General features: G+C 36.2%; 1 protein-coding gene across 3 annotated transcripts; it reads right to left on the bottom strand.

Annotated features, from left to right (window-relative positions):
- Window positions 1-883: 883 nt before the first annotated feature.
- LOC131151675 (squamosa promoter-binding-like protein 1) lies at window positions 884-17,000 on the bottom strand. 3 transcript variants are annotated; one of them, XM_058103007.1, is made up of 10 exons: window positions 15,585-17,000; window positions 15,180-15,361; window positions 6,095-6,726; window positions 5,281-5,355; window positions 5,081-5,188; window positions 4,880-4,997; window positions 4,576-4,717; window positions 4,244-4,394; window positions 2,197-2,832; window positions 884-1,621 (listed from the first exon to the last, which is right to left on the bottom strand). In XM_058103007.1, the coding sequence occupies exons 1-10, from the start codon at window positions 16,154-16,156 to the stop codon at window positions 1,163-1,165; spliced, it is 3,075 nt and encodes a 1,024-aa protein (XP_057958990.1). In that variant the 5' UTR covers window positions 16,157-17,000; the 3' UTR covers window positions 884-1,162. The 3 variants fall into 3 exon arrangements, with proteins under 3 accessions (XP_057958990.1, XP_057958991.1, XP_057958992.1); XM_058103008.1 differs by lacking the exon at window positions 15,180-15,361 and having other exon boundaries at window positions 16,620-16,946; XM_058103009.1 differs by lacking the exon at window positions 15,585-17,000 and having other exon boundaries at window positions 6,095-6,748; window positions 15,180-15,295.
- Window positions 17,001-17,101: the final 101 nt, after the last annotated feature.

The following is a 17,101-nucleotide window of genomic DNA, read 5'->3' as shown; positions in this document are numbered from 1 at the left end:
ATGTGGGATAAATGTTTTTCCCTTCAAAAATCTGGATGATAATTTTTGTTCTTTGAATTTTAAAAAACATATGTTTTCTTATTGAAGATTTTGCAATCTATTGTATAATTAATTAATAGATAAAAAAGGTAATTTGTTTCCATATGAATTAAATCTGTTAAAATGATGGCAACTTCACAATTCTTTTTAATCTTGTAACGGCAATAACAATAAAATTAAGTCTTAATCCTATTAGGTGGATCGATTATATGAATCATTTTTCACCAATTTATGTGATCTTTTTCCCAAATTCAAATTTACTTTTGATTTTATTTAAAGTAATCATTTCGTAAAAGAAAAAATCAATGCTTGAAAAGCATAAATTTCAAGTCTTGAATTTGAATAATTTGAATATAATTTTATATTATATTTTTTAAAATCAATACAAATTTAGATCCGTAACTTCTCCAAACATAAGTGTAACTCGACTAATTTCATTAGCCAACTTGTCGATAACATTCTCGACTTCCTAAGTAATATCCTATATAATGCAAGACAACACAAATCCAAATCGATGACCTCTCCAAACATAAGACTAACTTTATTAGCCAACTTGTCGATAATACTCTCAAGCTTCAAGAATAGTATCCTATATCGTGCAAAATAATATAAAAAAATTATATAACCAACCATACTTAGCAAGCCCAATCATTCCCAGCATTTGCAGGAGAGAAAAATTAAATTCAATCAAGGTCTTTGGTTCAAGTCTAGGATAGTGCACAAGGAGAGAATAGATACAGCATTTGAGTTGCTTCTCTTGGTTGCAATTTAGGTTTGGATGCCTAAGTGAAGTAATAAACAGCTTCAAGCTCATGCCATTCCTCGTTACCACAAACACACAAAATAGAGCCAACCCCATCATTCTTGAATGGAAGAGAAACTCCCCCAAATAGTACATTATTCATTCGTTCACCATCTTCACAGATCATTTCATAATTTTCATGTCTGTTTTGCTGTCAACATTCTCCCATCACATTGAACTTTTCCCTCAACTTTAAATCCATACATACATCCAATCTCTCTACATTCTTTTTTCTTCTTCTTTTTTTGTTTAAAGGGAAAAATACAAATATAAAATAAGTATCTATAATCTACAGCTGATGAAGACTATCCAATAGCTACCTTAGCTAGATCCATACTTCAAGAGTTCCCACCTGAAGGGCGACGCATACTGAACCTCAGGTAAGGTTTTGAAAAGAAGAGCCACACAAACACACACAGCAGCTATAGCAACCATTGAAAGCATTGCGGGCCTGTATGCCAGTGACGGTCTCAATTTACCATAAGCCAGCTTCTGTTTGCAAAACTGGCACTGAGGGTGCTGCAGCATTCCTTTTGTTTTAATCTTCTCAGTCACAAAACCAGCAGCTTTCCCCATTTTAGGTCCATCTGATGCCTTCTGTTTGGAATTGCAACCAGGGAGGGCACTGGGAATATCGACCACCACATGCCCACTCTGCAGTTTCTTGTTAATTTTCTTCTGCACCAAATGGATGTAAGAAGGGCGGCCCTGCAGGCATGCATAATCATTGGGTGTTAGACCTGTACTGTCTCGAGCCTTGTTCCATGCTTCGATTCCCACCTGAATATGGCAGAAAAGCATCAATGTGAGACAATGCAAAACAAAATGTATCATTGTGTGAGAATAACGGACTCAAATTATATTTTGTGCAATAAATTTCTAAAATACAAAAAATAAAACCAAGAACTCAGAAATCGAGTTTAAAATAAACAAATAAATGCCTCAAATTGATAGAAATTTTGATGAGAAAGACTATGTGTTTCTCAGCCTCTGAACAACTTTAAATTGGATACCAGAACTTCATGGAAAGCAGTCCCTCTTTACACTATCAGAATGGATGAGAGAGAGAGAGAGAGAGAGAGAGAGAGAGAGAGAGAGAGAGATGATTCTTTACTAAACAATTGAATCAAGATCTGTTCAACTTAGCTCTATGACTCATCCGTGTCTAGGTAAAAACAGAATAGCATGAGTCAATGGATAAGAATAAAAAATTAGTAGGCTACACTCTACAGGTACATAGTCTATTGGAGGTCGATTATTGCAAACTCTAATCCGTCATCCCTGCATATGGTTTTAATTAAAATATTTTTTGAAGATAATAACCATGAATATATTAAGAGACAAATGGGTGGTACCATTCCAGGATCATCAGTTAATGCATCCAAAACATCATCAGAACCATCTCTACCAGCTGCTGTGTGAAGAGGAGTTAAACCACCCGGGCCAATGACATCTGGTTTAAATATGAAGCTATTCAAGCTGCTGTCAACCTGCTGCTTCTGCTCAAATCCAGGTTTATCCAGACCCTGATATGGGAGATACATCAACAGGAGTTCCACCATAGGCCTGCAATTTCTCCGCACAGCTCTGTGTAGGAGACCTAATTCCAACAATGCAAGTTCAATTGATGGATGCTCTCCCAAGTCTACAGTCCCATTGAATATAACACCTAAGAGTTTTTCCACTACAGCACACCAATCGCGGTCCATGGAGAATTCCATGAGCCACTTAAACCGATTGAAAGAGAAGAGATTCAAGTTGGGATCCTTGTTACCCAATCTAGACCTCAAGTAACTTCTGTGAAGAAGCCAACCCATTTCATTTATGAAGTCTAGGGCTTGATTCTTGGCCTCTGTCATTTCATTTTCTTCCTTTTTGTCATTGGTAGTCTCAACCTCTATCACACCCTCCAGGGTACAGATCTCAGAACACACATCCTGCTCTGCAACTATAAATGGAAAGAAGCTGCTGCTGAGACCATTGTCTTCAACCTGATAGATATCAAATTACAAAAAATAAAACAATATGTCTTAAAAAATTCAATTTTGAACATGGGAAAATTTGTTTTGCACATAATAAAGAAAGAAACATGTGGTTCAGGCAGAAATTCTCTTTAAAATGCTTAAGTAGCCCCAAACCTGGTGAACATAGAAATAGATAGAACGCCTAAACATTCTCTTTTTCCATTTAACATTCCTATCTTAGCCTTCTATGGACTGGCCAAGACGTTTCTTCATTTGGTGAAAAAGCCACTTCCAAAATATAAATATACTGAGAAGAAAATTAAATAAAAGGTCCCCCCTCCACCTTCTCTTTTTCTTTTTAATACTCTTATTTTCTAATCTTCTACAGGGATGGCAAAAATGTGAATTAAGTCTATTCCGCTGAAAGGCAATGCTTACATAAATATTAAATAAGTCACCTTCCCTTATCCTCTCATATGCACCCTCTCATATGCACGTACACAAAATTTATATGGAAAGAGAAGGAGGAAAAGTGGAAGAGGCGGATGGGCTTGGACCAGCAGTATTAAGGAGCAAAAGTGAATGGCCCAAAAGAAGTGAAAGTGAAGTTTTAACTTTTCAGGAGTTTCCATACTGCCGCAATAAATGAATCCCACATTTAAGTAAGTGATGAAAGTCTCAAGCAAAACTACAATGTTTCTATCATTCTGAAATTCACACCACCGTTCCCAAAGAAACTAATTCTATGGGACCAAAGTTCAAACCAAAGCTCAAATTCAAGAGCTTGGAGGCGAATGAACAGCTAAATATGACTAACACGAAAACAAAAGGTGCAACTTTTGTGGGAAAGATAATAAGAGCAGGGTTTTGTGCAGGTATTCTTGTTTTGACATTTTTTGGGTGTCATGGAAAGAGAAACCGTGGGACTTTGCATGATAAGTTCACTCCTCTTTTGCCTGGGGATAGAGTTGGGTCTTAGCCTCACTTTGGGCTTTTCTTTTGATGTTTAAAGGGGTATTCACCACGTGTTTTGCAGTGTGATTAGAGGGCTGCTTTGATTTAACAATTTTATTTTCTTGGAGGGCATTTGTCCTCCCTTTAGTTTTTTAGAAGGATGCCTCTTCTCCTCCATTTTGCGTTGTTTCTTCTCTCTCTTCAATCTTTTTTGATAAAAACAAATTTCAATCAATAACTGGGCAACCTTTGATAGAGACAATCACATGGATGAGATCCACCATTGTGTGAACCCACTGAATTTTGCGAAAGAGCATCAAATAATTAAGTTAATCATGTATAGACCATCTAGTTAGTGGGACTTCAGGCTTCTTGTTGTTGTTTATGTATGGACCAGTTTTATTGTATGTAGACCATAGCACGGAGTCTGGGGAAATAGGAAAGAAATAATGGACATGTTCAGAATATGGGGAAATAACAGCACCTCAATGAATCCTCTCCCTGTAACATTTGGTATAGAGCATGGGAAGCTTAGGCACTGGATCTCATCATGCTCAGCAAAAGCATCAGCAGCCTCCATCAAATCATAACATGTTTCTTGGACCAGATACTTTCCTTCTAAAGCACAAAGTAACCTGCAAACCCAAGGTCAAAGGAGCCTAGTATTTGCCCAGCAAGATAGAAAGAACTTAATGTTTATAGACTAACCCTAATCAGCATCCCCCCCCCCCCCCCCCCAAAAAAAAAAAAAACAAAAAACCATAATAATAATAATAATAATAATAATAATAATAAACACTCAGAAGAAGGGAATACCTTGTGGTGGACCAAGCAAGGTTAAAACACTTTACTACAAATTGAGCTCTCTCATATACAGGAACAGCAATTGGTTTGATGCTTAATATTCTGCAATTGTTCAGGTTTTTAAGCGGTAATGGCGTGTCTAGAACAACCTGACCTGCACCACAGATTGGGCAAAAATAATAATAATTATCAAAATACTTCACCTTCCTTGAGAGAAGTGTCACTGATAACCCCTAGATTTCTAGTTAACGTATACAAAACAACAAAAGAAGCAAAACCAGGAAATTGAAAATCTAGTCAGAAGAAGGGAACAAACCATCACAGATAAATGATACATGATGCTGCACCCTAGCATACACCCATCCTGTTCTCCAAAAATTGTCACTGGACACATCCAGAAGCCTACTCAAACTGGAGCCCAGATCACGGCAGAGCTGTAGATCAGGTTATTGGTAATTAGTAGTGTTACTTAGTAGTGTTTCACCTAAATAGAAATCACAAAATAACCAGAGCATGCCTCTTCCCACATGGGTTTTCCCATCCGGAGATATATTGTCAATATGATACAGCCAGGCCTGATGTAGCTCTCAATGTCTGTGGGACTATGGGATAACCAGTCAAGGATCTGAAAGTTCAAATTATTAGTCAAAAAATCCTTTGGAGGAAATCATTAACCAAAGAGAAATTGCACAAACAATTGCATGTCTCAGAAAGTACCTTTGTTCGCAGAACAAGAGGAAAATCATTTGGGTCTTTCTCAAAGAGCTTAAAAACAATTCGATCTGTACGACTCTGATAATTGGTAAGGAAATTGTGGTCAGAAGAAAAAATAACTTGAGTAAATAACAATTCAGCATGGTTATATTTTAAAAAAAAAAAATACTTCATCCACTCCTTACTATCTTGGAGACCATCACAAATAACATAACACTAATAAAAAAAATGTAGGTATCATCCTTCAAACACAAGGTAGATAAATTAAAATGAAACAACTTCATTAAAAACAGCAATTGTTTGAAGGAGAAAATTATCTAAATTATAAAAAATAAATGCAAATCAATCAATTCCAAATGTCATATATATTTCTTGTGTTGATGCACGGAGCGAGCGAGAGAGAGAGAGAGAGAGCACAAAAACAGCACAATCTACAATACATTGTGTTAAAGGATCTACTTGGTCAGTCAACTGAGGTGTCCCACTTAAGCGAGCATTAAACCTATCCATTTAATTGCCAATCAACCATCAAACACCAAGGTGCCCACAATAAAATTGATTTCGGCTAATAATTAATCTTATGCCCTATGTAAATGGTCATAATTAATACAAGCCAGTGATGATGAAAAAGAAATCAAGGCATTAAACACCAACAGAAGTCTGATGATGCTCAAATAGAACATAATGAATCCTCAAAAGGAGACCAGATGAAGTTGAGAAATCATCTAAAATTACTATCGATTGTATAAAAAAGAAAAAGAGGTAACATATCAATGCAATTAAAAGACTATAACATGCAATTGCCATAGAGATATACCTGAACCTCTCCACAGGAACTTGACAATGATTGGCCAGAAGCTGAATCTGAGTTCCCACTAATCTGAGGAGGACTGGACTTGTGACTGTCATTTTGTACCAATAAAGGATACCCACAAGACCCAATCCCTGGATTGGCAGGCACATGAGACCTCTCTAAGTTCTCTATAGAGTCATGTGAATCATCATAGACATTATTTAGGTCGATGCTATTCAACTCAATCCTCCCCCCACTTCTTTCTTGTGCTTTTGCTTTGGATGCAATGCTGTCTAAAATTTTGGATTGTGAAGCAGATGGAGTTCCATCTTGAGCATAATCAGTTGAAACCCTTTTCTCTACTAATTCAGTTGCAGGCACTCCCACACATTGTCCCATAAGCCTCGGAGCTTTCTGAAGATGAGCACAATCATCAATCATATGGGCTGAACCAGGTATTGCAGATCCAGCCCCATTTGAAATCAAATTTGGCACTTTTTCTGAAGTTCCAATAGATGTCCCAGCATTCAGCAAATCTTGAGATCCCTGCAGCAACTCAGTTAAGTTCCTTCCATTAGTTGTACCAGCAAGACTGGCCAGGTTCCTCAATAGATGAGAAAGCAAATCCTGATTCTTCGATTGCTCCGAACTACTTGCTGCAACATGTAAAGAAAGAAACTGTGGTGATATAAGCATGTCTGTTATGTAACACACACACACACACACAGCAATCAGACATGCACACATGGATCTGCCCAAATTGTAAAAGCAATACGAGTGCATAAGAACAATGCCATAGTGAGAAAAAAACACAACAAATAAATGAATAAACAGCAAATAAATGAATAAATAAAACACAGAAACACAAAAGATAAAGGGCAATCAATGGCTGTCAAAATAAAAGATTGAACTTCAAGAATGCCCATTGTATGTGAACCAAATAACAGAGAATTTATAATAGTAAGTCACAAACTATGACTATAAGACCACTGACTTGATGAAATACCATACATTGGGATATGACCACAGAATATTAACCAATTAGTTTGCTGACAATCAACTGCAAAAGGAATATATCAATGGCAATATATATATAGTGCTAGCCAATTACCTAGCGTATATCAGCAACTTGCACAAGAACCCAAGAGAAACCAACAGGGTTTCTTTATGCATGCTCCCCAGGAACAACAAACATGTCTAATCGAAATCCCAATCTCCAATTCATAGATATTTAATGAGAAACCCATGGAGGAAGGTTCTCCTTTTCCGTAGTTGGGAAGAAATTTTTTTAGCTTTTTTCTAAAGGTATCTCGTTGTAGTGGGGAGAAGGAATGACGTGGGAATACTGCACCAAGTGGTTACATAACCCAAAAGGAAGTCTGGGGCAGGGTGCCAGTAAGATTCCTTACCACTCAGATGCCCCACTCTCATCAAATTCATATTTGACAAGAACCTTTACAATTTTCAAAGTTGAGTTTTACAAAACTTCATCTTTGAGGTACATAATAATCCTACAAGTTCCACAAAAACCACATTGACAGAATAAATAGGGGGTATGGTTGCAAATAAACACAAACTTCTATATTAAAATGCATAAATCATTAAAATACCCAATAAAATTTTATAAAACAGGTCGACACCCATTTTGCCTTAGCAAGTTTTCCACTAGGGAGCTAGGGGGTTCAAAAGCCCAATGTGCTATTTTGTATTTCTCTTTTGGCTTTTCTACTTTAATTTTGGCATTTTTTACTATACCTGATGATCCGGAATAGTACAAAACGATCAAGTGGGATTCAAGTTCAACAACGATTTTTTACCTTGTGCACCGAAATCAAGGCAAAGCCTCTATCATTCGAGGCTATTCTGCTCCATTTCAGCCAATTCTGACTACACCAGGTGACTCGGGCCAATCTGAAATGATAAGAAGAGGTCTCGCAGTGATTTCACCTTGGACATGCAAATTGAGGCAAAACCTCTATCATTCCGAACTTTTTTGCTCTCTTTCTACCAATTCTAACTACACTTGGTAATTTGTGGTAATTCGAAATTATAAGAAGTTTAATAGTAATGTTGACTTTGGACACGAAAATCGAGGCAAAACTCTGTCATTTCAAACTTTTATAGTCCTTTTCTACTAATTCTAACTGCACCGCGTGATTCAGAGAAATTTGAAATGATAAGACAATGCCCAACAATAGTTTTGCCTTCTTGCAAGAAAAAGAGGTAAAAGATCCATTATTTATGGCTTTTCAGATCTCTTTATTGCACCGGGCGATTTGGAGTAACCCGAAATGGCAAGGAAGGCTCAAAATGTAATTTTGGCTTCAAACACAAAAATTGAGGCAAAAATTTGGCTTTTCTGTAGTCTGCTGGTATTTCTGGATACTCTTGGAATTAAAATAATTTCAAAAAAATTAAAAATCAAAAAATTCATGACTTGTGCATTGTCACGATCCTACATAAGATGTACTAGGGAGATCTTGAGCTTATAAGGATGGTTTGGGTTCTGAATATGTGAGGCGCCTTTTATAGGGCACATCCTTAAGGCTAGTGGGCTAAAGTGGGTAATACCTTACCAGATTTGGATCTAAGACCGTTACATTTGGTATCATAGTAATCCCGAGGTTACTATCACATGCGTGGATCCTACACAAAGGTGTAAGCCACTCTGACTAGGGCATCAGAGATCGGACAAAGAGCTTGTCACGGTCGCACATCGAATGTGTACTAGGGATATCTTGAGCTTATAAGAATAGTTTGAGCTCCGACTATGTGAGGCGCATTTTATAGGAAAAATTCGTGAGATCAGTGGGCTAAAGCGAACAATACCTTAACTTTGTTCATTTTGTATGATTGCTTGGTTATATTCTCTTTTGCACACATACATGGTACTAAACTTGGTCAAACGAGGGGTTCAAGAGCATGAAGAATATGCAACCCAACCCCACCATACCTTCCCTCCCCCCACCCCCGCCCGCGCATGAGTGTGCAATTCACTATGAAGGAAGGGTTATCCATTATCCTTTCTATAAATGACACCTGAGAAGGCCATTGGCTAAAAAAAATCTTCAATCAAAACTCGAAAGTGTAACAAAAGAAGACATCATGAAATGATTTCCTAACTTTGAACAACTCAACCATTCAATATCCTTCAACCTTCAACATCTGAAATAACCCGATCAATGCTAAAAAATGATTCAATAACCACAACGCCCTCAACTACAGGTAACCCAAATCCCAGCCAGTCCAAGAACACCCGACATTACTCAATTTCCTTTCTCATCACAGCACAAAGCTACTAACCACCAAGGACATTCCCAATGAACTATAAATATCAAAGGGGAAATAGGGCAACTACCAAATAATTTAAAAACCTAAACTACACTTGATACTGGCAAGTGAAAGCAGCGGTCTCTGCTTTTCCAATAAAAACGAAAACCTTGACCTACTTGTTTTTCAGCTTTAGTTCCATATCAACCTCTCCCTATGCCAAATAGCAAATTAGAGATTGTATCCATACCGATTGAAATTTCTCTATATTTGAGAACAGCTTAACATCAGAACAAATTCTCAAAATTCCACACTTTCTCAAACTTAGAAATTCGGAATATACTAAACACCTCCAAAAAAATTGAGTCCAATAGATCCCTGACACGGTGGCCCAGTGGTAACGCTGGTAAGGGAGAGCTCCACAGCAAGCCTTCAACTTGACGTGCTGGGTTCTTTTCCTTGCAGGATAAAACCTGAATTTATGCATCATGCATTTGTTTTTGTTTGGGGGGGGGGGGGGTAGTGCATGTCCTGGAGGTAGCCGATCAGTTGATAGCCAGATCACATTATAAATAAATAATCCATTCATTATTTTATGCTTATTGTAGATTCTGCTTCAATCAAACTTATAGCTTCTCTAGTAGCTATCCAATATCCTGTTTGAACTGAAATCAGCACCTATCATTTCAGTGCATGAGTTTATTCCAATCCAGAAGTTACCAAGAACTTTAAAACATCGTAAATCTTGAATTTGGCACTAAATTTTTTTACTTAACTTCCATAAAACTAGGCATTTTAATCGTGTTTAAGCAGAAAATAAAGAACATGAAATTAATCCTCAGACACTTAAGGTAGGTAATGAGAATGAATTCCTTCAACCACAAGTCAGCACAAGAGGAGTTCATGGCAGAATCTGCAGTGCCTCATGAAAGATCTGCCAAGACGAGAGTATTACAGGCAGAACTTTATCAAATTATCAAAAAGCCTTGCCTTCAAGATTCCTAAATACGGCATCATGCTTCCGAGCACCAAAGTTCAGCTCAACATACTCCAAGAATTTGCTGTCACAATTCAGGTTTTCATGGAAAAGATTGCAACACTACTCATAAACTCCAGACTGGGCACATTGCCTGTAAGGATCCCAAAGAAAAAATAAATAAATAAAATAAAAATATATACACATAAATATATATATATATATATATCGAGAAGGAGACTTGTGGAGGACACGTCACTTTGCATGCTTTAAAAAAATTATATATATATATATATATATATATATATATATATATATATATGATAAGGAGACATGTCCCTTGGTTGAGGGATGGGTGACACATGTCCCTTCATTAATGTGCCCTATTCCATTATCAATGTACCTTATCCCCTCACTAATGTGTCTTATCCCCTCACTAATGTGCCCTATCCCCTTACCAATGTGTCTTATCCCCTCATTAATGTTTCTTATCTCCTCATTAGTGTGCCCTATTCCCTCACTAATGTGCCTTATCCCCTCACTAATGTGTCTTATCCCCTCACTACTGTGCCCTATCCCCTTACCAATGTGCCTTATCCCCTTATTGATGTGCCTTATCCCCTTATTTATGTGCCTTAGCACATTTTTATATAAAGGGGGGAGGGGTGCCATATGTAGAAAATTGCAAGAGGGAGAGAAGGAGAAAGAGAAGAAGAGAAAGTGAGGGAGAAAGAGAGGAAGAGAAGGATAAAGAGAGAGAAAATAAGAGTCTAAAATTTTGAGAATTAGAACTTTGGGTCCCAAGAAATTATAGCTTATCGGGTTAAATGAAGGTATGTTTTTCTAAATCGAATTTTGGTGGTATACTTTGATTTTGATTGTGGTATAAGCATTATCTTAGTTGTTGAATGTCTAAAATGTGAGCAATTCTATGGAACCGAGGTTATGCCCAAAAATTTTGAAATTTGGTGGGCTGCTAGTTAATATATCAATATTATTGAAGATTAAATTTCGGAATTTTCTGAAGTTATTTTATAGGGTTTTTGATTTTTTGAAACTAAAGTCGGTATGCTGTCAGCCTGTCAGTATGCTATTAGAGTTACAACTAGACTTAGGTTCCAAATTTATTTTATAACTTCTACTTCGAATTTGACAATGAAATTTGCTAGGCTCATATATAACATATATTGGAACATATGGATTTAATTTGGTGATTTTTGAAGCTTGATAAGATGGCTTTTTGATTTTTTAAAGTAAGTGCTGAATTCTAGGATGCCAATTCAATTAGCAAAACTGAAAGTCAATTTCAAGAAAATCAAGTTTAGTGACCAAACGATGTTGTATGAATACAAAATTTGTCTCAAAATTCTAAGCATAAAAATAAAATCATTTCGAGATAAGCCTCATATTTTTCTGAATAGCGATTTATTAAATACAATCAAATTTAGAATTAGACCTTGGGGGGGATTTAAAGCAAAATTATAATTCATTTTCTAAATCATGGATTTATGATTATCTTGTGATAGGTTAAGGATTTACTAGAAAGTTTTCAATTCCCGAGGAGATCAGAGTAAGTGGGTTTGATTATGCTAGCATTTTATAAAATATACCTGAGTTTATTTTTAAAGAAAATATTTTAATTTTCTCGGGTAATTTACAACAATATGATATTTTATTAAAAATAAATGTTTTCAACACGAAAACCGTGTGGCATGAGCTTATTTTAATTAAAATGCATTACATGTTTTATGAAACATTGAGCAATGATGATATTTTTATGATGCTATTGTTATTGCATGATTCATACATTAGTATGTTTTGAAAACCCTTATGGCTCAAAGATTACAGAGTTACAAATGCTCGGTACTGTAGCTTACAGTTTATAACTACAGAGATCAGAGTGCACCTACATTGTTCTATAGAGTGGTTTTCAAAGCAGTAGATTTCTCCTGAGTGCACATCTGGTTCCGAATCAGGACTTAATAGGTAAAATCTCACTTACAGTTTACAATTAAGTTTGACTTAGTTTGGTTGGCCACCGACTAAATCCAGTCTTTGGACCGCACAACCCTGCCATGGGGGTAAGCATGACCCACAGTTTACAGGCCTAAGGCATGTTTTATAGAACAAGTATCAGAGAAAGTATATATATATATGAGTATTACAGTTACAGTTCATTGTTTTAAAAAAATAGTTATAGTTTATAGCTAAGAGTTACAGTTTTACAAATACAATTTTGAAATTACGATATTAAATGTTAACTATTATAGAATTATGGTACAGTAAAGCTCATCATAGCTACTGAACGTCCTCATCAAAGCTCATCATAAATGTTAACTAATATAATCTTTCTTACTTACTGAACGTCGTCTCACACAATTATTCTCCTGCCTTAGAGATAGCAATGAGGCGCATGTTGAGAATCAAGCATAGTAAGCACGTGGGCAGGATTAGAGAGAGAAGTTTGGAATAAATGCTAGTATAGTACCAGCTAGAAATGCTTTTATAATTTGTAATTTTTAAGAATGTTAATTTAGATGTTGGAGATACTCCTGTAATGCAGTTATTTAGCACTTTGGTATAAAAGTTTATGAGGTTTTTACTTATTTCCACTATTTCTATTTTTTATGTCACCTAAGCAATTATTATAGAAAGTAGCACCTTAAACCTCACCTTAAACCCTACAGGTTTGGGGTGTGACATTCCCTCATTGACTCCTTCCAAGACCATTGCCTATCTTCCAATTGGCAACATAATGTTTCATCAAGACATAATTCCTTTCTTTTTCCCCCTCACATCTGGTGATAGCAAAACATGCTAAATTTTGTAGGTCTAACCCTATACTATTGTATTGCCATTCACATCTCAATAAGTGAATGTTAACTATTCAGGAGCCCATCAACTCAATTGATCATCTCCGCAAGCCAATAACTAGACAAACTTTTTGACTTAGTGTAAAAAAAGGAATTCCTATCATTGCTTGACAAGGGATGTCAAGGGGTAGGGGCATAGGCAATAAATATGTAATTGCGGGATCAAAATATGTAAGGTCTATTTGGTATCGTTTCAGTTTTCTGTTTTATGTTTTCGTTTCTATATAGTGAGGAAAAAGACTATGAAAATGCATTTGTTTATATTGTCAGTTTTCTGTTTTTGTTGTTAATTTCTAGTTGTTTGCAAAAAAATTTTAAAATCAAATTTTATGGTTTCTAGTTGTTTTTACAACATGTTATCAAAATATTTTAATATCCTGAACTAATTTTTTTTGGATTAAATCATTTATTTTATACATAATTTTTAATTAAAATTAAAATAAATGAACATACAAATAGAATTAAAATAAAATATCCATAAATTTTCAATAATAATAATAATAAAATCGATTTACAAAGTACTTTTACTATTTTCAACTATCATATTCAATAAAATTGTTATTGTAAAGTGAATTTTGAAATATATTATAATAATTTCATTTCTATTGTAGTATTTTTATTTTTATTTTTATTTTAAATTATTTTAGTCATATTTTTTAAATTGTTATTTGATTCAAGGAAAAAAATTGGCATTTGTTTAATCAAGTTTTTAATTTATTTTAGTTTAAAAAATATATATTTATAGTATTTTAGTTGTATAAATATTTTTCAAACAGGTAGCTAGTTTTCAATTTTGAGTTTTTATTTTTGTTTTTTGGTTTTTGTTTTCTTAATTTTTTCTAGTGATACCAAAAGGCCCCGTAATTTTTCAAGGGTTTACAATGAAATATTAGTACTCAACTATACGGAAGTATTGTTGCTTTATTCAATGAATGATATAAGAAACCCTTACACGTGTATTATGGGCATATTCCTGGCATGTTTCATTGTATTATGGATCTATGCTCTTGGTTGTTTGTTATATTACTTAAGAGTTGAGACATTGCCACCATGGTGCATGTGACTTATGTGATACTCATGGATGCATGCTTGATCGAGAAAACCTTGGTTGACTTCTTTGGACGTGCATCATACCACTAGAGTGGATCAATCCACCCAATTTTTCATGCAGATGCAAAAGAAGTTGAAAATATCCTTGCCGACAAAGTCGTCAATGAAGCAAGTCATCAACGATAAAAGTATCTAGTCAAATCGAAGGGATTGGGAGAGGAAGAAACTATAAGAAGATTGACAACTTGCAACACTCCATGCAAAAGATTGAAGACTTCCTAGTTTCCAAGTCAATGAGGATATCAACATATTGAGTGGGGGAGACTGTCACTGAGTAGCAATGATGTAAAGGGGTAGTGGGATAGGCAATAACTATGATCCAAATATGTTATTTTTTAGGGATTTACATTGTAATATGAATTCTTAAAAATGTGCATATATTGTTGCTTTCTGATGAACAATATAACTAAACCCTTTCATACATGTGAATTGTGGGCATATTTATTGCTTGTTTCACAGTATCATGGATGCCTATTATGTATATAATTCTAGCCCCATGTATGCTATTGGTTGTTTGTTACTTAAGAGATTGCCACCATGATGCATTTGACTTGTGATATTCATGTGTTCAGACTTAATTGAGAAAAATGTAAACCTTGGCTGACTTGCTTGGAGGAGCCAATGATGACAAGTGCCACACAAGCCCTGCAAGTGGGAACAAACTTGGGTCCGCACATTGTGAACAAATAGTTATTGCCTAGAAGATGAATGAAGCAACTTCCCACCATTGATCAATAAACTCATGGGTGATATTAATAGAAAGCATGTCAACATGGATACCCATGTCATTTCTACCAAAACATCTTCTATGAAATCAAATCATGTATAGTCATTGTATTGTAAACCAGTAAACCAATAAATTAGTGAGAGGAGTACTTACAGTGCATATTGGACAGTATCCTCAACAGACTTATCAACAAATAACTACTACCCTGTTCATCATTCAAGGAGCTGCCATTGACTACATTATCAGGATGTGTCTTCCTCCTGCGCCTATTATGGCCAGCCAAACGCCTACGACAACTTCTCTTTCCATCATCAAACTCTTGAAGAACATGAAATCTGCCCAATGCTATAACTTAATCACTTCTAACTGAAGAAATAAATATTGCCCCCAAAAAAAAAAAAACTATTTCCGATGCAGCATTAAAACAACTATTAACCAATTTAAACAAGAGCATGAAGGGGGGAAAATGATGCACACAAGTGAAGTTTGCAATCTTCCAAGGAAAGCTTATTCTATAAAACTCTTAAAGGCTAAAGCCATCTTCAGATGAAAGCTAACCTGCTGCACTGCTGACAGAACCTTTGCATAACATTTCCCACGAGAGCTTTACTGGCCTTCGAATGCACATCACAAACCTTGTGCCGTCTGTGGTAATCCTTGGCCTCGCTAAGATCAGCCTTACAATCATCCACCTGACAAACAGCTCGATTTGAGGTAGCCCCAAGAACCTTGGTCTTCTTCCCACTCTTATCCTCCCAATTTTCTTTCTCCACTTCCATTATAGGGTAAACTTGCCTACCGAGCTTAAGATTAAGGGACCCAACTTCATCATTCATCTCTTCATCTTCAACGACAATCATCCTCCTCCGCTTCTCAAATTCTCTCCTTGCTTTATCATTTCCCAAACCGATTTCGCCAGAGATGTTAGAGGAACCAGCATTCACTGGAATTTCTGACCCGACTGGGAACAACTGCTTACTTGCAGAATCCATCCGACTAGCGACAAACATATCTCCGTCCCATTTCCAGTCATTCAAATCCCATTCCATACTCCTCTTCCCCACTACCTTCAAATCCGAAACCACCGGGCCATAAAAATGATGAGCATTTCCTCCAAACTTAGCCTCCATTATTCAAAATTGAGAAAGCCCAAATGGGGCAATGAGCAGACCTCAAGTACCCAGATTCCAATTCCACCTGACAGGAACAGACGGAACAGCAACAATCCTTCTAAACAAGATCAAATTCTAATTCCCCTGCAAAATCACTAGCCCCAATTTTCGAACCCACAAACCCCAAAAAATAAATCCTAATCGGCTTCTCTACGCCCCCAGAAATCCATAACCAGTACACCGTCACATCCATGGATCCAAACGAAAGCAACCCGCATACCCAAACCACCCTAACCGGGAAAGAATCCCCTAAGAACCATCAACCCAAACAGCACAGTCAAAAACCCCAAATTCCCTCAATTGCGGAGCACACAAGCAAGTCCGTACAATATCTTCAACTCAATTCAACACCAACAGCACATATATTTCCGGGAAATTCAAAAAAAAACAAACAAACAAACAAACAAAATGAAGAACAGACAAGAATCAAACTCGCCCGGAGATGTCGATGCTCGATCTGGAAAGCTCAGGCCGACCCAAAAAGCGAAACAGAGAAACAGATATAGTTCATAAAAAAGTAGAAAATCAAAATCAAAAGAAGAAGAAGAGAAGGAAAAGAGAGCCAAAAACAAATATAAAAAATGGAGGAAAAAGGAGTAAGAGTCAAACGCAGTTCGTCGAAACGACAGCACTACGAGGAGGAAGAAGGAAGAAAGGAGGAAGGAATCCGAGCACCACGCCCGTGGACCGTGTCTCTGTTACTCAGCATGAAACTCCTTTCACATCATTGCATTTGTTTCACAGCTTGCACTGTTATGCGCTGCTCTTTCCAGTCTCTACACACAACACAATTATCGTCTTCAGCTTACCGGGTCCACCCTTGTCCAATATGTTCTTTTTTATTTTTTTTAAAAAGTAATTAAATTAGTATTTACCCCTCATCTTTTTTACTATGAATTGTTT

This window comes from Malania oleifera, chromosome 3, assembly GCF_029873635.1.
Source record: "Malania oleifera isolate guangnan ecotype guangnan chromosome 3, ASM2987363v1, whole genome shotgun sequence".
Lineage (NCBI taxonomy): Eukaryota > Viridiplantae > Streptophyta > Magnoliopsida > Santalales > Ximeniaceae > Malania > Malania oleifera.
This window is presented reverse-complemented; position numbering and strand designations above follow the sequence as displayed.

Excerpts from the sequence above, each read along its gene's own strand:
- LOC131151675 (XM_058103007.1), bottom strand. The coding sequence starts at position 16,156 with ATGGAGGCTAAGTTTGGAGGAAATGCTCATCATTTTTATGGCCCGGTG. Across the intron at positions 4,395-4,575 it reads CTTGCTTGGTCCACCACAAG|GTTACTTTGTGCTTTAGAAG; the intron begins GTATTCCCTTCT and ends TTGGGTTTGCAG. Across the intron at positions 2,833-4,243 it reads CAGGGAGAGGATTCATTGAG|GTTGAAGACAATGGTCTCAG; the intron begins GTGCTGTTATTT and ends GATATCTATCAG.